The 24981-nt window shown below is 36.9% G+C and overlaps 1 protein-coding gene across 1 annotated transcript; it reads right to left on the minus strand.

The window, feature by feature from the left end:
- Positions 1-2057: 2057 nt before the first annotated feature.
- LOC139991097 (cilia- and flagella-associated protein 43) lies at positions 2058-24469 on the minus strand. Its single transcript, XM_072010911.1, has 14 exons — positions 24460-24469; positions 23764-24014; positions 23189-23460; positions 21961-22321; positions 20737-21073; positions 18637-18929; positions 18301-18570; positions 16880-17169; positions 16561-16801; positions 12261-12610; positions 8836-9309; positions 8278-8459; positions 6286-6893; positions 2058-3580 (listed from the first exon to the last, which is right to left on the minus strand). Exons 1-14 carry the CDS (start codon positions 24467-24469, stop codon positions 3152-3154), a joined length of 4368 nt encoding a protein of 1455 aa, XP_071867012.1. The 3' UTR covers positions 2058-3151.
- Positions 24470-24981: the final 512 nt, after the last annotated feature.

Genomic DNA, 24981 nt, shown 5'->3' on the forward strand with positions numbered 1-24981 from the left:
CTTTCAAGATTAAAGATAAAGGTTGCGTTTAATCGGACGAGAAAGAACGATAGCAAGTCAATGACTTTTCTGTTCAATTGTTTTTATCTCAACAAAGATGCAGTCGGTTAAGGTGGCATCAAATAACCATGAAGCCTACTGTAATGTAATTTAACTGATAATACAAGTAAGTATTAATCGTTTATATAACTATCTATATTTTAACTCGTACGTGTTAAACTACATTCGCTTCCAACCCTGTCAAGACTTTCGAGATGTATTAAAATTTTAAAAGCTCATAAAGAATCAATAAAAGGAATATATCAAGACATCGATCTAACAGCTCCGAGCTTCGAATCTCCGTGATTTTGGAAAACTTCGCTTTGTTGTTGATATTTGAACGCTATCCACTCTGTGTCTGTTTGATCCCCCTGCAGTTTCCTGCATCCCTATAAAATCCATGCTTTTCTTGTTTTCGCGAAGCGTACGTTTTACAAGGTGACACGGTTTACGAGCTAATCGACGACGGTCGAGGACAGCTAGCAGTCGCGGTCAACAATGTACCATGATTGGTCGATTGCGACGCGGTATGTTTTCGAATGAATGCGTGATTCCCCTCGCGTCAAGGTTAAGACGACCCACCGAGAGTCTCTACATCGTTTCACGATGAGACGCATCGAGTATTGATCGATATGAAAATGCGAAAACATCTGCCTTCGATAATAATATAACCTGAAGCGTGATCTCGAGTTAACCTTTGCTCTTTGTTCAAATTATCGTTCCCGTTGTGTCATCGCGGAACAGTTGACGTGTTATCGCCGATCCTCAGGAAATTCTTTTTTGCCTTGAGCAAGAGGAAAAGTTAAACGGAAAAGCCCGGCACGGTATCTTTTGTATTGGGAAATTCCAGGAACTGTGACCTTATCGGGAGGTTCGACCTGATTTTAGAAGCATAACAAATCTTAAAAATACAAAATTGTAAGACGACAAAAAAGCAAGAACTACACATGATATGCAAAAGATTGTAACAGGCATGTTTGTAGTAATCATTAATACGAGTATATTATCTTAATACTTTTATTTCACTGCTTTTACAAAGGCATAAGTTTGTGTAAATATTTATACAATTGAAATCTACTTCACCATTTATAAATGGCTGATGTTATAAAAAGCAGAGTTTCTTTATATAAATATTATCTTTTACAATCAAAATCTTTTTGCCATTCATAAAAACTACAAATTAGTTTGATAAGGTAATATTGATAATATAATAGTTTGATAAGATAACATAGATAATATAATATACAAATATCAAATAGAAAGTCTTAATTTTATAATTAATTTTGAAACTAATGTTTACGTATTTTTTATTAATATTCATATTTCCTGATAAATTATATCGGCAGAGCTTGAGAAGATCTGGAAGCATTTTGCATATTCTCGATTGAAGAGATACAGTGATGTCGGCAAATTAATTAGGCTTGAACGCGATAATTTTGATAGATTATTTCTGATACATTCAACACGATCATAAAACGCACGCACATTAGCAAGAAGTTTCACATAAAATAGAAATGACGACTAAATATTCTAAATTGATTGAAACGATATAAATTGAATAAATTGAAACAAAGATTGTAGATTAGATATTTGAAACAAGTTACAGTTATTAATTCGAATTACTTGATAATGTGCTAGTTATGGAATCAGTGTCAGAAAGTGTCGAATTTTTATTGTCATCGACTATCATACTTTCTGGTAATGGTTGCTGCTCGCATCTTTGGGAACAGTTGGAACTCTGAAATTCTTCAAATTTGTGAATCTGACGTTGCGGCATCTCTGTGAGCAAATTGTCAGACATCGTCTCCTCGATGTTTCTTCGCTTCCAGAATTCTTTCTGACGTTCGACTTTCGCCGCTTTGATTTTGTGCTTTCCGAGATGGTAGCGAATCCACTGTAACACGAAACGTAAATGTTTTGTCTTACTCTGTTTCATCTCAATGCACGAAAAGATAAATTTATTTCGAAACGCTCACTTACCTTATCGTGGGTATTACTGCCTGCCTCCCCATTTTTGAACTGTACGTTATTATAATAAGCCTTGCAATATTGGCAAGGTTTGTGCATCTGTGAATGAACAATAAGCATCAGATTTTTCGGAACCAAAGTAAATTTAATGAAATTGCGGAGAAGCTTTCGTGAATTCTACTGATTGTGAACTATAATGATGAGAATGCGAGTATTTATGTAAATTGAAGCGAAGCGTGATAACATGGAGAACATAGATTTTCGAAAGAGGAAAGGAGATGTTTATATTGTAAAACCAATTAAGGGACATTCGAATACTGGAAAGCATGCAAAAGAAATTGATAAAACAAAGCTGAGCGTGAAAGGAATGCTAGCTGAGGAGAAAGGAGAGACGGAGGGGAGGCAAAGCAAAGGTGGCTACTGTGCAAAATGTGAAATGAAAACAGTATCCGATGAAACAGCTTTAAGTGATTTTACGGCACAAAAGTACTTTATAGCAAGTCAAAGGCAGTTTTAGAATAGGAATAGTGAATGAATCATCAAAGAAATAACTATGCAGGGCAAATTCGGCGACAGTGTGTGACAGAGATAATGAATGTACATACTACAATCTATGTAACAATCTATGTACTACAATCTATAAAAGCTTCTATAAAAATTTCTGCGTTAATAAGTTGGAATGAATAAATTATTACTACTACATTATGAAAATTCATCTTCATGAAATTCATATAATTTAAAAAATGAATTCTAAAATACTGATCTATGTATGAAATAATTCTTCAGAACATCTGCTAGTAAATGAATTGAAGTTTGGAAACGGGTGAATCCGAATTACCACAAAATCATTGTTAGCTGTTGGCTGTTTTCGCGTAGCGACGATCTGCCGGTACTGCAGATTTGCTCGATCGAAAACTGATTTATCAACAGAATTTCCAAACAATTATTATGTTGATATAGATGAATCGTTATTATGTAAATGGGTCAAAATGTGAAGAAAAATTCCCACTACATTTCACATAAATGCTAATAACATTTTTTGTTACTTGAGAGATGCTGTTAAATGTCTTGCAAGAATTTTTCGTTCACAAAGAGGTCGAAAAATGCCCATTTCTTAACCTTCTTTCCATAAATGCATAAGCGTCTACAGTCTATCAACGATATTGTTTACCCTCGCTATTTCTTCACATGTTTGAAACTGCAGCAATCGTATCATCGTCTGCCTCTGACGTTCACGGCGCCACGCTGCTTCCCGAAGCGACATCTTTGGAAGCTTCAATTTCTTCATTTCTGCCTTTAAAATCTCCATATGTGTGCGCACCGTTTCCTTATGCTTCGTCCAAATTACGTCGTCCCAATCAATTAGTGGACAGGTATTCGATTTAATAGAGACTTTACTCATTTTTTGAGATAACGTGTTCTCTTGATCCTCCGGTAAACTCATTATGCACTTTTCTAGTCCTTTTATTTTATATCTACACTGGTTGACTTTGTCACGACTGATGCAGCACGCGTGTCGTAGGAACGCCAAGCTTTGTTCCGCTTCCGCCAAATCGATAGCACAACTTTTCACCTTCGAACGAATTATGATTTTTAGTCACACACCACAATAAATGTTGGAATTCTATTAGAAATCTTGAAATTTCACTTTGAGGAATTTACTAATGGTTAATTTAAATAGTACTATTGAGATTTCGAGAGAAAAATGTTAGTACACGTCAACTCACGGGCACTGCTGCTCTACGAATCCATGGGCCTGTGCTATTTATACGATTTCGAAAACTGACCTAGCCCCCACCATCTGTACATGGCACCCCCTAATAGAGGCTCTAGGGCTAACAGGCCCTTTAGATTCATTTACAGTTAGGCAATACTCAGTGGCTCAAAGAAAACTACACAATAGAAATACAACTAGAAAAATTTACCAAATGTCCAAGTAGATAAATTGTACAGTACTAATTTAATAATAAAAAGGGAACTAGAAAAGATGTAGAGTTTTCTTGGAAATGAGAATCGCTTCAACAAGTACTTTAAATTCATTTTTTATATTATATAACATATCATTCTTTACTTTTATATATTATTATATTATTTATATAAATTATTTATATTGTAGATTTACAATAGAATGAAAAACGTTCAATATATATCAGATATTAGAAAATCTTTTAATATTCATGACTGGCAGTATACATCATTGTGCATGCGGTATCAGACAAATCTTTTTGGAGAAACACTGCAGTGTTGCAATTTTTGGTACTATTGATATTGTGTCAATCAATTAATATAAATAAGAAGAGGATAATGACATTAATGAATTGAATAATCAACAAAATAAAATAAGAAAAAAGAGTGCCAACGAAATGTTACAAGATGAATAACGTTTAAGTAATTAATATTTGAAAACATAATGAATGAATGAATTGATGAAACATAATGATTTCGATATATTGAGTTGCCCGGAAACTTCGTTTCGATTTTTAAACAATTTAGTCGACATGAAAAATCATATTGAAAAGTTTTTCGCCGAAAAACCTGAGAGGCTTCGGAATGATGGAATATTCAAGTCGCGTGAAAGACCTTTTGTTTTTATTTGGAAGAATTTTACAATTAATTCTCGTTGAAAATTATAAGTAAATTATTCTGGCGTGGTACTATAAAGTGAATAATAAATGATTATCGTATGTTTGGTTCTAGCTAAATCTATTGTTTAAATCTAAAGGGTAATTTTTATATAATATAATAATTTTTCTTTTTAGTCTGCGGATCTGATCCGTCGTGTCAAGTAATTGAGTAACTAGTAGGTTTTGGTGGTTGTTAACTTTTATGTTATATCTATTACTGAATTTGGATATTTCTTCTTTAAAATGCATCTATTTAGGGTCTTAAAGTTTTTGATTGGAATCGTTGAAAAATTTCCATGTTGGAATTACTCGCTGTTCCCCATAGTTGGATCCCATAAGTTCAAACAGGGTAGCTATATAATTCAATAAATGTATATCGAATCGAAATGTAAATCGGAACGGACTTTTCCGGCCATTCAAAATAAAACTTTGCTAATTTCTTCAGAACAAGTTTGATCATTCCTTGCAAAGTTTAGAGTCGTATTTTAAAATATTGAAGCTTAACACGTTGAATGTCACGGGGGTCACCGCGGGGGGACCTGCGCGCCAAGATTTGTAGAAATACATAATTTGAACAAATGTCAGTAGTTATAAATTTTTTATTATTACTATCGTTACTACAATGGTGTAGCCAAATTAATGCGGTATAAAACATATAAAAATAGTTTTCAAACTATTTTTAACTATCAAACATGGGAAAATTCGCTTTCTCGGTGTTTTACCTTAATGAACAATAATCCTAAGGAACGTTTCGCCTTAAAAGATATTTCATGGGAATTAAGGACCTTGACACTGTAACGGCACATGTGTTAGAGAATAATTCAAATCATGTTGTTGTTTTGCCTCGGAGTATCAAGATCGTTGGGGACACACGTAATATAACAATAAATAAATTCCGTGCAAAACAATGTCGCCGCTACGTGCAACAGTTGAACAAAGACGAATTTGAATTTTCCGACTCTCCCCCGACCAGTATAAATAAACGGACGCGATCGCGAGCGAATCAGTTATTAACAGTATCAGTTATTATACGAGTATCTACGAATTATCTTTCTTTAAAATTCTTTTAAATATATTTGACGAGTTGAAACAGCAAGTTCGCGTTATTCTATATTACAATCCTCTACACCATTCACCATAATACTAAAACAAAGAATGCTAAATCCTGCAACGATTCTTAGGATTATCGCGGTACCGAATAACTATAACCGAGAGATGGATTATCCTTTACGCTATTTATGGTGTGGTTATTGTGTCTCGGCACGTAGGAACATAGAATAATTATCTGTTGTAGCAACGCGAAGAAACAATACAAGATTTTTAATAATTGATAATTGATAATCGCAAAAAATAAATGAATCGCATGAGATCGCATTTCTTTCAATTTCTATTAATTTTTTCTTTTAATTTCATCATCTATCAGTTAATGATGAATATGTTACAACCGTAACATATTTCTTGTAAGTAATATTTCAACATTATATGTATCGCATAATAAAAAATTCACTCTTGCGCCACCAGTAATCCCTGTAAAACTAGTGTGCCATTCAACGTGTTAAATAACTCAAAGAACCTGTCATTACCCTGCATTCTAACTTCATATATTATACTATATTTACTATTATGTAGATGATATCATCTAACATGATTTTACCTTAATCTCCGCTTCTACCTTGAGTCTCCTAAGACGGCAAAGAAGGCGCCAATAATCTGGTTCCAATCGTCTCGACAGTCCTTCCGGTATCTTATCTAATTCATTCATAGCTCGAAGATAGCTTGAACATTCTCGAGGCAAGAGGTCAGAGTTTCTCTGTTCAATGATACAAACAGCGAGTTCAGTGAGAAACGCAGCCGACGTACCGCATGGTCCATGCGTTGTTAATAATCTCGGTCTTTTGCGGTATTGTCGAAACAAATGCTCCGGTACTGATGGTTTTAGTTCGGCAAACTCCGTTCGAAACTTCGTCTCCAGCTGTTTATTTCGTTTACGCGCTTTCTCATAGCTGACTCTTAGTTCTGCGACACCTGCCTCGAACAAATCTCGTTCTTTGGCAAGGGTGTCAGCCTCCTTTGTCGCAGGTACAAGTTCCAACTCGATAGTCTGCCGTATCTGCTGTCTTTTCTTAATGATATTTCGATGCTGTAGAATCGCCTGCATTTTGGTCAATCTCTGCGAGAGTAACGATCGTTCGATTTGTATCTTTTCTTTGGATAAGTTGTTCAATTCGTCGTCGAAAGATTTTGTGCTGTTCGAGAATTCTCCTGAAACACGGACAATGGGTGATTCGTATCGATTCACCTCCAATTTTAAATAAAATAGGAAGAACAATTAGTAGGTCTATTTTCAAGATCAGTTTTCATTACTAGACTGCCGGTATTTACGCATTTATGAAAAATTTGTAATTTATCGAAGATATAGAAGAATAGGAGAATAGCCTCAGTTTACTACAGGGACAGCGTCTATTATTTTTGAGAAATTTGAATTTATTACATTGTAAAGTCTATTATCGAACCACCCTGGCGGCTTAATTAGTATCTTAAGTTCGATGGGTTTGCTTAGTAATAAACGAAGTGTCATTAATTTCGAAATGAAAATTCGACGACAAACCATAGATCAATGTCCCTAACGGGACACCAATGAACTCTTGGCCAGGTATGCAAAAAAGGTATCGCTTAGGAAACGTCTACGATAATTCGTCAATTACAGGATTAGACAGAGATTCTTATCTTTGAAAATTTTGACGAAAACCCACCGCCTAGACCGATACCTAAAATATAAACATCAGGCTCTTCCAGAAAGGATTTACATTCAATTAATTTTAAAAAGAATTTGAACGTACGAAATACCAGTATGGGGGACAATAGCAATGAGTAACATAAGTAAACTACAGTCGTTACAATCGAAAATAGAACAATAATCAACGCTCCATGGTTATATCAGAAATGAGTTAATGTCAACACATCCAAACCAGCTGGCTAGTGTAACGAGCAAAACCCTCATAAAAAGAAGACTAAAGAAATAAAATAGATAATAGACAATATAGTCATTCGCATGTTACTTAGCAATAAAGTTAGAAAAATTTATCGAATGTCTAGCTGGATAAATTGTACGTACAAATTAAATAAATGAAAAAAGAAACACGTTTAAAAATTGTCGCTTACGTTTATGTTATTGAAATATTATTTATTATCCGCTTCAAGATAATAAATCTTTCTTGTTCAATGATCAATTGGTAGTAATTATTTATCAAACATCTTGCAACATAAAATTAGTTGTACCTTACACATGAAAAGAACGGTACGATTTGCACAACTTCGAATGCTCAAGCTACACCGTGAAATTTTTTTTTATTTAGAAGAATTTTACAATCAATTCTCATTGAGAATTATAAGTAAATTATTCTGGCGTGGTACTGTAACTTGGATTATAAAAGCTTATAGCGTGTTTGATTCTAGTTGAATCTAATGCTTCAATCTAAGGGGTATTGCCTTTTTAGTCTGCGGATCTGACCCTGTTGCAACTTAAATCGTAAAAGGCAAGGGGTTAATATCGTTCAAGGTTCACGACTCCAAGCAAACAGCTGTAATTTAACTGATCGTCACCTGGTTGAGAGGTAGCAACAGTGTTACGTTTCTTTGGTCATACCACTGATCCTTTCGATCTCGGCCTCCAGCATCGACTTGTACTTCTGCCGATCGACTTCTTTAGCGCGAATCTTCTTCTCGTACGACTCGATTGCCCGAATGTCCTCTTCTGTGTAACTAGCTGCATCTTTCCTGGTGAGACAGTCGGGTTTCGGAATGTTTCTCTTTGCACTGTGTTCCAATCTACGGCAGGCGAGGTTGCGTTCAAAATTCAAGACTCACCGTCACATCGAGCACGTAATAAACGAAAACGATAAATTAAGTCTTTGCAAGAGACGTCTATCAATGCAACCACGTTCGGTCTTAGTTTTCTTAATATTAATTACGTTTCAATCGATAATTACAATCACTTTTAAACAATAATTCCTTTTATATTTACAAAATAAGCAAACGCTCCAGAGTAATTATATTATTATTTAACTAGAAAATATACCACCTATATATTTAAAATTGCCACCTATATATTTATTGTATACAGGTCCTTTCTTTAAAAATTCCACAATTTTATATTTCGACTGTATTATCGTGTATTATCTACAGTATGATAAAATACGATTACCTAACTTCCAGTACACCGTCCATCATCCTGTCGAGCATCTGTTCACGAAAATCATTGACTTTCGTTTCGATCTCTACTTCGTCTTCAACTAAGTTCTTCTCATTCTCATTGTTTCTTTCGGGTTCGTTTAATCCTGCATCGTCAATCGTTTTCGCGTATCGTTCGAATTCTTCCTCGATTATTTCCGTTGGATGCCACTGTGGAGGCTCGAAGAGTTTCGCACTCGCGTCCACGTGAAACATACGCTTCAGCTCGAGAACGAGCCGACGCATTTCCTTGGAGCGTTCATTCGCCGCTTGCATCTCTCTTTGCTTCGTTAATCGTGTCTTTTCAAACAGTTCGTTGAACTTTTCCTTTAATTCGCGCTCTTGGTGATCCGCGATAATGCACGTCTCAAGCATGTCTACAAAACCGTGGCAACGAGACCATGGGATCTCGTCGTTGATCGTTCGTGAATTTTCTTCGCCCTCCAATCTGCATACAATACGTAAATATTGGAATGAATCGGGCAGACGATCTCCTCTCTTTGAAATAATTATTGACGAGATGAGCACAATTTGAAAAATGAATATCATGTCTAAAGACACGAATACAAGACTATCTCTTTCTGACTTTTATACCGAGTTTTACAATTACACAGAGTTAAAGCAAAGTATCATTTAAGCTAAACAGTTTCAGATACGAATACTTTCATAATTTTGTATAGAGAACGAAGTATCTCATCGATTAGTGTATCAAAATTATATATACACCCTCGTTTAAGAATCTTATGGTGATCGTTGTATTTCTTGCAACACTGAACAAAATTATGGACATGTTATGCCGTAATAACCCGCTTATCTTAAAGTATATCGTACAATAAGAAAACATGTGTTGGTAATATCGACAATTTTAATAAAAATGCCTGTAATTTAAGCTTCACGCCAGATGTTATACTTTTATTAAAGTTAAAAAATATCCTAAGATTTCCAAACGAGAATGTATGTACATACAGTGGCTCACGAAAGTATTCGAACGTTTACACTTACAAATTTCAATTAATAAAATGAGGTGTACTAAACTAATTTGTTAAAACAATTTGTAGTGACTGGAAAGTCTCAAGATTACATCAGTAAAATTTGAAAACGATTCAATAATATAGACAGGAGTTATGATACATTTATTAGAAACAATCAGGATAAGTGTCTCACAAAAGTATTCGAACGCTGTAACACTGTTAATAGTTTTTCCTCTTCCTTTGCATCGAATGTAAATATCATTGCTAAATGAAAATATTGGTACGTTCACTTGATGTTAGGATATCGGTCCAGTAACAGTAACGTGAAAGTATGCACAATAGTATTTAAAACGAATATGAAAAAATGTGAAATAAAAGCGTTTTTTTTTTATTTGGAAGAATTTTACAATCAATTCTCATTGAAAATTGTAAGTAAATTATTCTGGCGTGGTACTGTTTTTTTTTTGTGGTTTTGGTGGTTGTTAAGTCTTATGTTATATCTATTAATAAATTTGGATATTTCTTCTTTAACTGTGGGTATCTTAAGGTCGCGATGTATTGTTTCGTTGGTAACATACCAAGGTGCATCTATTAAGGAGTTTTTAATTGGAATCATTGAATAATTTCTATGTTGGAATTACTCGCTGGATCCCATAGGTCCAAACAGGTTTTAATATGGCTTTATATAGCATTATTTTACTCTGCATGCTTAAGTTGGAACGTCTGCCAATTTTTTAAATTTTAATTTAAGTTGTTTGTATTTATCTACGATGCATCGTTTCCATGTCATTCTTCTGTCCAGAATCATGCCCAGATATTTGACTGAATCTTTGTTTGGAATTGGAATATTATTTATGGTCACCTGTGGACAGGATTGTTTTCGCAGCGTGAATGTTATATGATTGGAAACAAAAGCGTGAAAGAGAAATAATATTGCGATCACATGAGGATTAAACACTTATTAATCATGTCATAGTATCACGTCAGATAAATTTACTTAAAATTGTCTAACGAGAATTGATTGTAAAATAAACGCAAATAAAAAAAAAAAAGACACGAGGATGGTAAATCATATAACGAGATTGCCGGAATTGTAAACAGAAGTAAGTCCATAGTACATTATATCATAAAAAAGTCAAAGAATGAGGGAACACTTGCAAATAAAGCTCGATCAGGTCGACCAAAGAAATTGACTGGAAGAGAGAAGAAAGTTATCATTCGCGAATTAAAAAAAAACCTATTACATCCGCTCCTCAACTCGCAAGTATGGTAGCTGATATGTTTCATAAAGAAATTCACTCGGAATTATATCGACGAATCTTACGAAACAATGATTTTCATGGCAGAGTACCGCGAAAGAAGCCATATATTAATGCGGTAAATTATAGAAAAAGATTGACTTTTACAAAAATCTATATTAATAAAGATAATTCTTTTTGGGACAAAGTCGTCTTTTCAGACGAGTCAAAGTTTAACATTTTTGGCTCAGATGGTCAAAATTATGTGTAGGGAAAACCAAATGCGGAATTGGAAATTCAACATTTACATTAAAGGGTGAAACACGGAGGTAGATCGGTCATGGTGTGGGGGTGCATGGCTGCCAGTGGCATCAGAAATTTGATATTTATTGATGGAATAACTGATAAATATAAGTATTTAAGTATTTTGAAGAATGACCTTGAAGAAAGTGCCCATAAATTAGGATTATTGAAAGATTATCACTTCTAACAAGATAACGAGCCTAGCATACTAATCCTAAGCATACTGTTAGAATTGTGAAAGAATGGATCGTATATAACACAGCACACACGTTACTCCAGCACAAAGTCCAGACATAAATTCAATTAAACATTTGTGGGCTGAAATCAGAAAAATATGAAATAAATTTCAGGTAATCTCAAAGCAAGTATTGAAAGATAAAATTATAGAAATATGGAACTCCGTTGAGTGTAGTTTCACAAAATCATTGGTTTACAGTATGGAATGTCGATTGAGACACGCTATTGCTGCTAAAGCTGATCCAACAAAATATTAATATTAAATAATTTAATAATATATGTAGCGCTCAAATAATTTGTATTATAACTACCTACGTTGTTGAATCCTTTTCAAATTTTACTGACATAATCTTAAGACTTCTATCTTCCTGTTGACATCTGCTCGTCTAAGCAAATTACTTTAATGTACATTATTTAATGTACATTAAAGTTTGCATATGTAAGCATTCGAATACTTTCGTGAACCACTGTATGTATATACATATATAAATCGTCGAGTCAATTAACGAGAAAATTATCCTGCATAAGACTAATAGATCTGTTGTCTTCCTTTTGGTTTTTAAATAGCATCTCTGTCAATGCGACATCTTATCAATAATTATCCCAGTTACAAAACAATTCTTTCAACAGTGGAGGACAATAATAATTACCTAGATACAAGTTCTCTCATTCTTCTCGAAAATTGACACCAAGGAGGAATATGTGTCTGCTCCCGAGGTACGAATTTATCGAGAGGATAATTGGTGACCTTCGATTTACCGAACAAGGAAAAGATGCTCCTCGGTCGGACGATCAAGGGATCCAGAAATTGTTTGCGCAAGTAGAGTATCGATTGATTTAGGCGCGAGATTTTTTCCTCGGCGTTCTTCGTCAATTCGATTTCCGTTGATCTGGCCGCTGCTAATGCGAGTTCTCTACCACGTTGATCGAGATCGAACGCAGAAATCGGCAGTCGAGCGTTTTGTGGTGCCGTCTCGTTCGAGTCGAGCAACGTCTTTACCTATCGTCAGGAAAAAGGCGTTCTCTCAAAATTATCGTTGTTAGATTGCTTTTTTTTAGCATCATTAATTACCACTTTGCGATCTTTTGCAACACAGGAAGACATACAAGCTCTAATTGCCTTCCGATAATACGAGATAATGCTGACCTTGTATCGTTCAAACTAGGAAGGAGGATTTTTGATTCCCCTCCCCTGCTCTAAGTAAAACATCTAAGAGGAAAGAAAGAAACTTGCGCTTCTTGCACAGATTGTTAATACCTCGCGCGAGTTAGGAGCTGTGAAATCTTGCAAGAGGCTAAGTGAAATAAAGTGAAATTAATGCTCCGTCTGCAACCCTATTTTTACCGATGTCGTCTACATACTGGATCATTTAAGCGCAGTATCTTTTTAGGTTTTTTGTGTTTCAAAAAATCCCCCAAAATTCTTCGATACCTTCCCGGGGTTTCTAGAACAACATTCAATAGTTCTTTATTGCTACGTGTTATCTTAATCCTTTTATACAAAATTTAAACAAGAATTTGGCAAAAATGAAAAATTACATAAAATTGCTGGTAGAAAATGACTCAGTATACGGATGGAGGGTTAAGGAACTTCCATTACATTTTAGTTTATGCCGTTTAGGACGAGATAAATCATCGAAAATCGAACACTTTTTCATTAAGCAAGGATAAATTTGAGAAAGAATGACACCGAGCACGCATCTATAAGGATCGCGTTAATTTGACGATAAAGGCCCGATTACACGTGTTATAAGAAAATAGTCGCGTGAAAACGTGATATAGAGACGTTGCAGATTTTATTTTATGTTATATATTTGGTCGATGTTTATATATACATACATAAAATAGGTACACTATTGAGGTATAATTTACCGAATGTCCAGCTGAACAAATTGTGAAGTACAAATTAAATAATAAAAAAGAAAAATTATTGAGATATTGATGGTATTTTGCTAGGAGTAACCATCTACATGTTACTTAGCAATAAAGTTAAAAAAATTTATCAAATGTCCAGCTGGACAAATTGTAAAGCACAAATGAAAAATAAAAGAGAAAAGAAAAATATTAAATCGTTTGTTTCTGTAGCAGCCATGACTGTAGAGTAAGTTCCAGGGTTGAAACGCACGTGTTGGTCGCATGACCTGCGGAACGTCCTGAAGGCTAGGGCGTCGTAAAAGGACAAACCCCGGGTTTTATTGTTTTATTATCTACAGGCTTTTTCATCCCCAGGTCAGAAGAAAGCTTTCTCTTATGAGGACCTCGCTACCATATATATATTTTTTTCTTTTGGTAGACTTTTACAACCAATTCTCATTGAGAATTATAAGTAAATTATTTTTGTATGGTACTGTAACTTGGATTATAAGAGTTTATAGTATGTTTAGTTCTAGTTGAATCTAATGCTTCAATCTAAAGGATATTGTCCTTTTAGTCTGCGGATCTGATCTGTTGTGTCAAGTAATTGGGTAACTAACGTTTACTTGACGTTAGGATATCGTTCCAGTAACAGTAGCGTTTTGCTGGTTGTTAATTCCTATATCTGTATATGAATTTGGATATTTCTTCTTTAACTGTGGGTATCTTAAGGTCGCGATGTATTATTTCGTTGGTAACATACAAAGATGCATCTATTAAGGATCTTAGAGTTTTTGATTGGAATCGTTGGAGAATTTCTATGTTGGAATTACTCGCTATTCTCCATAGTTGGATCCCACAGGTCCAAAAAGGTTTTAATATGGCTTTATATAGCATTATTTTACTCTGCATGTTTAAGTTGGAGCGTCTGTCAATGAGCCAGTAGAATTTTTTTAGTTTTGATTTCAATTGTTTGGATTTATCTACGATGTATCGTTTCCATGTCATTCTTCTGTCCAGAATCATGCCCAGATATCTGACTTAGGATTATTTGCGGAGGACGAATGAGTTTCCTGGATGCCTTCGATAGTGAGTAGTTGGAGTCAGCTGTGGGAGACAGATTAGTAAGATATTTTTGAAAACAGTCGTTTTTGTAATTTTTAAGGATTTTGGTTAGTTTTCTTGTTGCGTTATTTAGCTTACGCTTGTCTTCAGGTGTTCTATGACTTTGTCATATTCTTCTAAGTCTGCGTTTCTCTGCGAGTTTTATTATTATGTAATGGGGGTATTCATGTTTATTGACAAAACACTTAGTAGGGGTGGAAGAACGGACCGCGTTTATTATGCTGTGTTATTTAGTATATGTTTAAATATTCCGTGGCTGCTTCTATATCTTCGTTTGTTTTTAGGGATATCGAGGCTGATGTTGAATGATTGAATACTTCCCTGAAGAGTTGCCAGTTTGTGAGTCGGTCGTGAATAAAGCCATTAGGTAGATAGGTCAAGTAGTTTGTTATTGTCAGTGGGCCAGTAAGTGGGTTCGTTTGTACTGAGGTAGTTAAGTCTGTTGGCGTTTATACATTTCAAAAGTTGTTTACCTCTTACTGTGATAAGCCTGCTGCCTCATTGCACATGTTTAGCGTTATCGTCTCCTCCAACTATGAATTTATTGCCCAGGTCTTTGAGGAATTTATCGAATTCTTCTTTGGAAATAGAATGTCTAGTAGGACAATATACTGCTAATGTGGGAATTGGATCATGCCAATCTTCTATCGCTACGTTTGTAGCTTGCAGGTAGTCCTTCTGGAATGATGGAAGCTCATAGTGTTTTATGCTTGATGATAATTCTGGTGCCGCCGTGAGCCTTTCCATTGGGACGTTGGGTATGGTAAAAGTTATAACCATTTATTTTCAGGTAATTTTTATCGGTATAGTGTTTCAGATATAAGCATTACGCCAATTTTTTGTTGTTTTAGGAAGAGTTAGAGTTCGTATTTATGCCGAGCTAGACCGTTAGCATTCCAAAGAGCTATGCGTATTGGTTTTATTTTACGTCAGAGCGTGTTAATTTGTTCACGATGATTGTAAGCAATGATAGCAAGTTATTAATTTGCTCTATTTGTTTCGCGATTAATTTTTCAAGTCTATTGAAGTTATCAGTGTTTTGTGAACTGGGAACACTATTTTGTGATTGATCACTATAGATTTTCGGTCTGCTTTGAACTTGTTTTGATTTCCTTGAAGGAGTAGTGAATTTTTGTGGACTAAGTATTTGGTTTGTTAGGTCCTTAACTCTGGGTTTGGGGTACCTATTTTTACACAAGGTCTTGCAGGCTGTGCAACCTTTGTAGTTCGCACGATACTCTCCTAGACAGAGGATGCATTTCGCAGGAGTTTCTGAAGGTTTAGTGCACTGATCTGTGGGATGAATACCTGTACATTTAACGCAGCGGTGGTTGTGGTTGCAATATTTCTGTGTGTGGCCCTTTGGCACCTTTTATATTGAGCTATCTCTCTGCTTTTATAAATGATAGTTCAATTTTTACTACGACAGCGCGAACGACAACGTAGACGCGGTGCACGAGGTACCCAGTACCTTGTTACCGGAATTAGTTAAGCCTGCAAGTGCTGTCACTCGTCTCAGGTCGAACGGGGCGCTTTACAAGCCCCACCGTCTCTCCAGAACAGATAAGACTCACGTAAGCGGGAGCCTCAAGGTAACGGGCATCGGTAAACGCCGATGGTCCGATACCTGGGATTATCCCAACAGTCCCATTTTTGTGAAACGACGTGCACTAGTCATTGAAATAAACACTGTTGAAGTTTTCCATATCTAAAAAAAAAAAAAAAAAAAAAAAGGAACAAATGAAACTCTACGACGTAAATTTCAATACTGATACTAATGAGAGTAGCTGGAGGCAAGAATTCCCCTATCTAATGAATTTCTGTTATCGAAATTTTTCAATTACCGAAGTTGCCTTGTTTCCTGCGGTGTTCGTTCAAACGAGGTTCTACCATATTACATTTCCGTAATTACAACCCAATCGCATAAAATGTATCGGTTGAAAACAGGATACGTAATAAATAATTATTTACCCGGTGCTTCAGCTTGTTCCAATCATCGAGAAGAGAGAGACGAATCGCTAGAGCTTGTTTCTCCTCGGCCATCGACCGCTGGCGAATCACCATATCCATCCACGTCTCCGTCCCCTCGATCTCTTCATTATCTGTCGCATCCACTTGTTTGCTTTTTCTCGTTTTCCATCGGTCGTTGAGTGTAATCCAACGATAGGATTCGGTTGATCTTGAACCTCGACTATCCTCCTGTTCGACCATCCTGATCGTGGCAAAACAGCTTGGTTAGTCGAAGCAATAAACAAAGAGGAAAGAGCAGACAGAAAGAAAAAGAAGTAACCGGTTCGGTAATCTATTAGCAACAAGATCCCCGTTTCTACCCAGAGAAACGATTACATTGTTGAAGAGGATTGTGCGTAGACCACCACCTTCGGAACGATGGTGCGCGGCAAACAAGGCGAACACTCGTCGAAGCTCGGTGCAGTCTCTCCACACGATTAGTCCATCGAATCCGCAGGTGAACAGGCTTGGGGATTCGCCAGATTTCGTGTAATGAGTGGCGATGACGATGCTTCTGGTTTGGTGCAGCGATGGTAGAGCTTCCGAGAGTAAGGCGTTATGGAAATCTTCCTGCGGATCGATTCAATGATTCATATATTCCCTATGCTAACTGTAGATTCGATTTTTCAGCTTACGTACATTTTTCAAATTTCCGGTAAAAATTTTTCAAATTTACGTAAATTTTTTCAAAATTCCAGTAACGGACAAAAGAAAGTTTAAAGTGTAGCGATACTCGAAAGTAAACTTTCCAACGGTTTCTGTCCCATGGCCCACTACACAAAGACGCTAATTTTCGGATAAGATGTTTGCCAGATGTCGATACATCCTCACGGAATATTTTCAGCTAGCTTAAGCACTTGCAATAAATCTTAGGATTTATGTAGCCAAAGTTCTCCAAAGTGACAAATAGCGTTTCTCTTAGCAGCCCTAAACCTATCACCTCTTACAGGTAAGATACGAGAAATATGTTTTTCTCGTGTACGATGCTTCTCGCTAGCAACTTTTTTTCGAAGGCAGTTAGCATCCTTTTTCAACCACCAACACAAGAATTAGCCAATTAACAACGGCGTCCATTTCTCTCACTTTCCGAACCAAGGCTTTCCTTAACGAACCCGATGATCTCGCATCCTAAGACACACCACAACATAGTTTTCCTTCGCGGCATCATCGTGACGGAAAGTTAGTCATTACATATCGGTCCGAAGCAATCACTGGCAAGTCATAGTAATTGTTCGGAGTTCGTTGCCATCTTAGGCAATCATCATCCGAACTTATAGCGCGAATCAAAAACGCATCGGCCAGAAGTCGAACGTGTAATCGCGAATCGCGAACCGCTAATTTAATAATCGCGAGTTCTACGCTAAGTGTACACCTTGATTATATTATAATAAATTTCTTTGTTAAATATACTCAAGTGTTTCTTCCTCACACTATCACGATCCATCACCTCAAAGGTTGCTAAGTAATTTATTTATGTGCCTGCGCATACCTACATCGGTGACTTTCGTATTAGATATGTCTTATAACTTTTGCACGCATATTATTTTTTTACCGTGTTACTGACAGTCGCATATTCTCAAGTATGGATAATATTACATTTGTTCATATTGTTCTACTGTATGTATTCTGCTTGGCACGTCAGATATCGCGATTTTATTTTATTTACATACATTCTCGAAATTTTCGCTTTTCCCTTCTTACCTTTAACTCTAGCCGATGTAACTGTTTCGTGAGATATGGAACACCAATTATTTCGTAGTTCGATTCTTTTCCGTAGTGGACGTGCTCGAAGGAAGACAAAAGTTTTATCGAGCAATCCGCGTTTTCGACGTAGACATCTCGATCGAAGAGTCGACACGAGTACACGATGATCTCGTCCCCAGCTCGAGAGTCGCTCGATTCGATGTTTGTGACTAGAAGTAACGCTTTCGCGTTATCTTGGTCCATTTCGTAAATCAAAAAATCGATCACCTAGCACGGAATTAATGTGACTCGACGATCAAATGGGTTCGAGCTTTACATAACGTTTTACGTTACCTTTCGTCCAAGATTCAACCAGGCCGCGACTTTGCTGGCTGACATTCTATAATCACGTTCTTCAAGTTCGACGACGTTCATCGATAAGAGGAACAGCCGTCCGATTTGAGACGAGGCAACGCCCAGCAAATGACCTCTGTTAGAAAATTTGACGCGATCCAAAGCTTCTCGTTGAAGATGAACGCAATGCTTTCGGACAGGTATCGTAGGATACGATTCGATGAAAAGGCAGTTTCCCGTGACGCTGCAGCTTACCAGAATCGGTAACACGGGATGCGAGACGAAATCAGCAACTGTGATTAGCACTGATTATTATTTGTCTCCTTCGTAATTCTTTCAGTCAGATTGAAAAGAACCCGGAAAAACAAGCGTTAAAACCCGCGATATTTCCGTTTCAACTGCGTAGTAGCATCGAGCAGCTGTTGTTTAAGCGGATCCTGTTTCTTTCAGATTACGTAAGTATATGAGAAAAAAAAAAAAAAAAGAAACGTGATAGCATTATTAAAAATATAATATGGTATAGTAAATGTAATATATTTAATATCGTAGAATAATTATTGAAGTGGTCACCACTTCTAAGAAAATTCTACATCTGAGTTTTTAGTTTTCTCAAGCACTGAAGCCATCGACAGCGTATAGAAAAAAGACTGGGACGAAGGCAGACCATAAACAGTAGACAGGCGACGATGGCTTCAGGGTTTTCAGTCATAGAGTAACACTGCTAGCATGCGAGTCTAGACCAGCTCAAATTATATTCCTACTTGTATTTACACTTCTGTATTAAAATATATTTTCTACTTTTCAATTTATCCACGCGTTCCTTTGTTCATACATCTAATAACCTCAACAAGAATCATTTGAAAAAAGAACGATCAACTTGCAAGGAGTACGAACTACAGTGCAGGTAGAAAGTGAAAGTTCTAACGGATCAGAAGGGATAAGAATTTGACATGGGTCACTAGACCCAGCCAGATATGTCCGTCGTCCTTTAGAGAAGTGTCAATTTAGTTTCTCCAGTTTTAATTAATATATTAACACTTAGCCAACCGCATGCGCCACAGCGAGCTATACTTTTCCACCGCGCTCGGACAAACCAATCTATACGCTGTCCACCACGTATTTTTTCAAGTATCGAGGTCTAATATTTGCTACTTAAAAAACGAAGAAATCTAAAAATTATTTAAGTGGTTAATTATATTTTGCCGCAATGATTTTATTTAACGATTTCACATATTGTTTATACAAAACATCAAATTAAAAGTATAAAAAATATAGGTAAAATTAAAAGCATTAAAGATTACTAAAGATAAATAACACGACTTGAACGTGAAATTAAAAATTCATAATTCATTTGAATATTTCTTTACACTGTGGTATCGTTCGATTATAATTTTATTTAGTTATAACCAATAGTGTAAATTTTTGATTAATTTTAACACCACTAAATTGCTGTATTTTATTATATACTGTACTCTATAAAAGCAGAAAAAGTGGTGCAATTAATTGGGAACAATTCCAGGTAAACAATAGCAACAACAAAAAAGAAAACGCGTTGCTAAAGTCAAAAGGGGAAATCTCCCTATTCGGTCACGCAGCGATGTTCTTCACAGAGAGAAGGCTCCCCGTTCGGTTGGTTAAGTATTAAGAAATAGTCTTAGTTAAATAATCATAGTTTTATGTTCCATTGTTCTAAATAAATATACATAAAATAAAAATCACTATGTATAGTAACTATGAATCTTTGTAGGGTGAGCGATCTGAATGATAAAGTACGAATGATACGTTATCGAGGATCTAGCGAATATTTGTGATATGTAGAGCGCGCAGGGAGTGTAGAACGATTCAGAGAATGCACGTGGCTACACGACGACGGATTCAGCTTGAGATATTATCATTTATCAAACCGAGTTACTTTACTCTCAAACGAGAATCCTACAAAAATAGAGAGTACGGTATACTTCGCTTAACTAAAATTTTCGAAGAGTTCAAATAATTTTCTACCAAGATTCTACTTTTTTAAGTGTATCCCAAAAAATGCGAATTTGCATTAAAAAAACCCGCAGTCTGATAAATTATTTTCGATTCCAGTTTTGAACCGACCTTTGCCGTGATGTGTTAACTGTATAGTTGGTGAGGTAAGTTCACCAGTTGCAACGTCAATGACCGCCAGACGACCAGTTTGGTCTAAAGCTCCTAAATATGGGCCATGTAACGCAGCTATATTTGCATAACCCGTGTCATCTCGTAGTAGAAACTCGAGGCGAGGGGGACAATGATGCAGCAGACCGATTATCTCAAAGAGATCGCCGTTCTCCCCAAGCATTAAGATTCTATCTTGACTTGGATCGCTTTCTGCGTGTCTCGGGTACGACGGTAGCGAAATCGTCCAAGCCGGGCGCCATTCTTCGTTTTGATCTTTCCAAAGTTTCCTGTAAAACTGGCAATGGTTCGTCAGATAGATCGACCGTGAATGACTCGTGAACACCACAAATGCATAATTCAGACCAAGATACAGCCAGATCGTAAATTAAACATTTTTAGTGGACCATTTACCACCATCAACTCTAGCATTCAATTATCACATGGAAAATGTTAAAATTGTCATCGTGCGTCGTTATGCAAAGAAATAAATATTCAGGATATTTCAACCGAGCCAAGAAATAGGGGAAATACTTTTAAACCCTCGATACGCAGACTTTTGACCAGTTCGGATCGCCCGATTTCAAGTTTCAGCTGGTCTGCACGGTATATATGCATTTTTTGATCTTTGTCCCGCATCCTCATTCAAATGCCGCACTATGCAACGTGTAAACGTGACCCTCGAACGTGATCTGGAAACGTGTGAACGTGACCTGCGAACGTGGTCCACGAATTTTTATTTTTGTCCTGATTCTTCGTTCATATGCCGAGCTGTGCTATCCTGAAATAATTGGAACGATGGACAAACATCATTGAGTAAAGCGGTACGTATATACCGTATCGAAACTAAACCTACTTCCCAAATTACGGTGTTACGAACACCATCTCAACATTTTTTTTTTTATTTTTAATTTATACTTTACAATTTGTCCAGCTGGACATTTGATAAATTTTTCTAACTTTATTATTAAATAACATGTGAATGTACCATCTTCTCAAAATTGACACGACTTATCTACAACTTATCGAATGACTCAATACTTTGTTATTTTTTTATACATAATTCTAGCCAAGGTTTCGGCTCGTCAAGTTCCCTATATTTTTATCAATCTGACTTATTTCTGACATCTGACTTCTTTTACGATCTCGATATGCGTATCTTGGCCCAAGTTACACGCGTCCTACCGTTGCTCGAATCTCGCGACCGTGCGTCGCGCGATCCACGACCAACATGCCATCGCCATGACCCACCAACGTGGGGTTTCTTTGCGATGAAATCATTCTATCATCTTCAAGAGGTTGGACGATTGTTCGAACGCCAGGGTCCGCTTTCTGCTCGAAATTGACAGACCAAACGGTGCCACTTTCATCGCAACAGAGCAAAGTTCCGTCCGTGGACCAGGAACAGGAAACTGCAGTGCGCTCCGAGTGGACTTTCATCGGAAAGAGTCGAACGGTATTCGAGCAAGCCAACACGCGGTACACTGAAAGCGTGCCGGTGGATGGTATAAATCGTGCTACCAGGTGAGCCGAATCGGTCGAGCATCTACCGAAAATCGATAAATAGTTTTATTCCGATATACTGTATTATTGCACTTAATTACATTCATAGGGTGAGCCACGTGAAGCGTTACAATTTGTTTTCTCCGAAACAATTGCAGATATCGATTCGAAATTTGAACGCGTTAAATGATTCGGAGGTGCTATAACACTTTGGAATATAAAAAATTGTGAGCGTGAATTTGCTTGAGATGGTGGGGAGGGTGTGCAAAAGTTTTCAAACGAAAATTCTGCTCGCATTATTAGTAGAATCCGTGAAAAAGTCTTATACTGTGCGAAACGAGTCGATGAAATTGCACAGGCGATTAACAGAGTCCGCGAGAGGATATTTTGAATTATAGCCACGTAGGAGCAAAGATCGTAGGAGCATAAAAATTAATCAATTGTAGGAGTTGTGAACGACAAACAGTACTATTAACCAGCTCGAACGGGACCAGAGTAGTTTGCAGCAATTCTCCGATAGCTAAGAGACCTCATGCTAGGTTCGTTCATGATTGGACTATAATATCATCAACAGTATTTTCCTGTTCCAACTAGTAAGCAGCAGATCTGAGAAATCTATGCTGTGTTCATCAAATTGACAGAAACATATTTCAATATATCGATTTACAAATACCAGAATTTTCATTGTTCTATGTAATCCTTAAATGTATAGATGCATACATGTGAACGAATATTTGAAGTATAAACGAAAATACCAAACTAAATAGACATTATTAATAGCGTCAGTATCGAAGAATTTAATAAACTTGTTACAGAACACTGCTTTTAATTCGTTCTCCTTTCACTTGCACCGTAGGAAACAATCATAAATAATACCATACCTTTGAAAAATATTACTGATTCTACTCACACGAGTCTCGTGCGATCGATGTCAAACATCGTCATATCCGTTCCGTTGATTTTTGTCAGTCGTTCACCGGTTTTCCATTGCCAAACCGTCAGGCAAAAGTCTGGGAAAGTTGCTTGACCGAGCAGGTATTCGGTGCCAGCGAACACGCAACACAAGTAGCCATTCGCTTCTTGACTTCCGGCGCACTGACCGATTCTTCGCATCGTAGGATAAGCGAATATCGAGATCCTTGGGTTGGCTTTCCTTTCAATCACGGAGAAGATTGGCGCGACCTTGCATAAGCGTCCAATAAAGTTAATAAAGATCCAATAGGATAAATGATATAAAATAAGATATAATACTGTGATTGTATAATGTACGGACATATCTGTATATTCTTTCGATGTCCGTTTCTTTCCGCGATTTTATACTAAGGGTAAAAGTTCCTTCGCTGGTTCTCTAACTCACGATGCACAGGTGCTTATTTCACGTGTATACACACCTACTTCCACGATTTCACTTATTAGTGACATATATTAGGACAATGGCATGAATCATAGTAACTTGATCCAAACCTAAAGAGGATGCGAACTCACCGAATGTCCCGCGAGACAGCACGCGCCGTCTCCTCTCTCGCCACCAGCGAATCGTTCTACTCGTACCTTTTTCCTCGCAGAATCGTGGAAACGAACATAAATGCTAGAAGCCATCGCGATCGTGTTCTTTCCGATCAGCGCAAAATCGCGACAGTTTCCAAACTTTGCCCACCTACAAAGAAATGGAAAGTAGCTAGCAATCGAATGGTTGAGACTGTGAGCGAAGATTAAAGTAAGGCCAGTACCGACCACTCATTTAGCGTAGTGAGAGAAGAAAGCTAGCTTTAGTAGGTACCGGCCGATTTTCCTTTAATGAAAACAGAACAGGCACGTTCAGTAATCTCAACGAGTGACGAATAGTCATTTACTACTTAGTGCGTATAAAGCGTCCGGAGTTAGTACAATTGAGTTACGAATCTCCTTGGTTAGTAGCGAGTGGAGGGGCAACCCTAATCGACTAAAAAGAAAATTTAACGAAACAGATCTACTCGACTAAATCGTTCTACTAAACTACTCAACTAAATTCTCGTATCTACACACAACGGGCTACTAAATTACTAAATTACCAGGCACACGATTTTCTTACTCGCCACTCGACTAAACGACTGCACACGTTCTATTAAAACTACTCGACTAAAGATTCTCAGTATTTACACGCGTCGAGTTACTAAATTATTCGTCACTCGATTAAAATACCGAGGGGCATGTCTGTGCGAAATTCAAATTGTTAAATTCCTTGTTATTCGACTAATGTTTTTGCTTACTTACGATGATCGAACATTTACAAGCGACATGATTTTGCCCATAAAAATTAAGGAATCCGGAGGACTCTCGCGACGAGGCGTTTATTCTGGTTGCCTAGCGACGCTCGAAGCACATCGATCGATCAACGAATTTCCCTTTCCGCGAGTAAACGCATTGGAACGTGACCGATTTCCGTACGACGTGTGGCAACAAGTATGCCAGTGGATCGTAGGAGGTTCGATGAATCGCAACACCGTTATGAAAACGTCACCAAATGCATAACAATTGATGAACGCCTTGTCCTATTCTCTCTTTCGCTCCCTTCGATTCGTCGTTTCGGGGCGAAGAATGAAAAGGCGACACCGTAACGCGGCAGAGGTGGCGATTCAAATTCGAGCGTTCGAGGCGAAAACGAACCACGAATACAGAACTTGAACACCGTTACGCGCTTAATATGCAACGACGGTGTTATCG

Source organism: Bombus fervidus, chromosome 9 (assembly GCF_041682495.2).
Source record: "Bombus fervidus isolate BK054 chromosome 9, iyBomFerv1, whole genome shotgun sequence".
Lineage (NCBI taxonomy): Eukaryota > Metazoa > Arthropoda > Insecta > Hymenoptera > Apidae > Bombus > Bombus fervidus.

What these genes read in the sequence shown, in the direction of transcription:
- LOC139991097 (XM_072010911.1), bottom strand. An exon ending in GGTTGAATCTTGGACGAAAG is followed by an intron (nt 18,571 to 18,636) that starts GTAACGTAAAAC and finishes ATTCCGTGCTAG; the next exon opens with GTGATCGATTTTTTGATTTA. An exon ending in GCTAATAGATTACCGAACCG is followed by an intron (nt 16,802 to 16,879) that starts GTTACTTCTTTT and finishes TGCCACGATCAG; the next exon opens with GATGGTCGAACAGGAGGATA.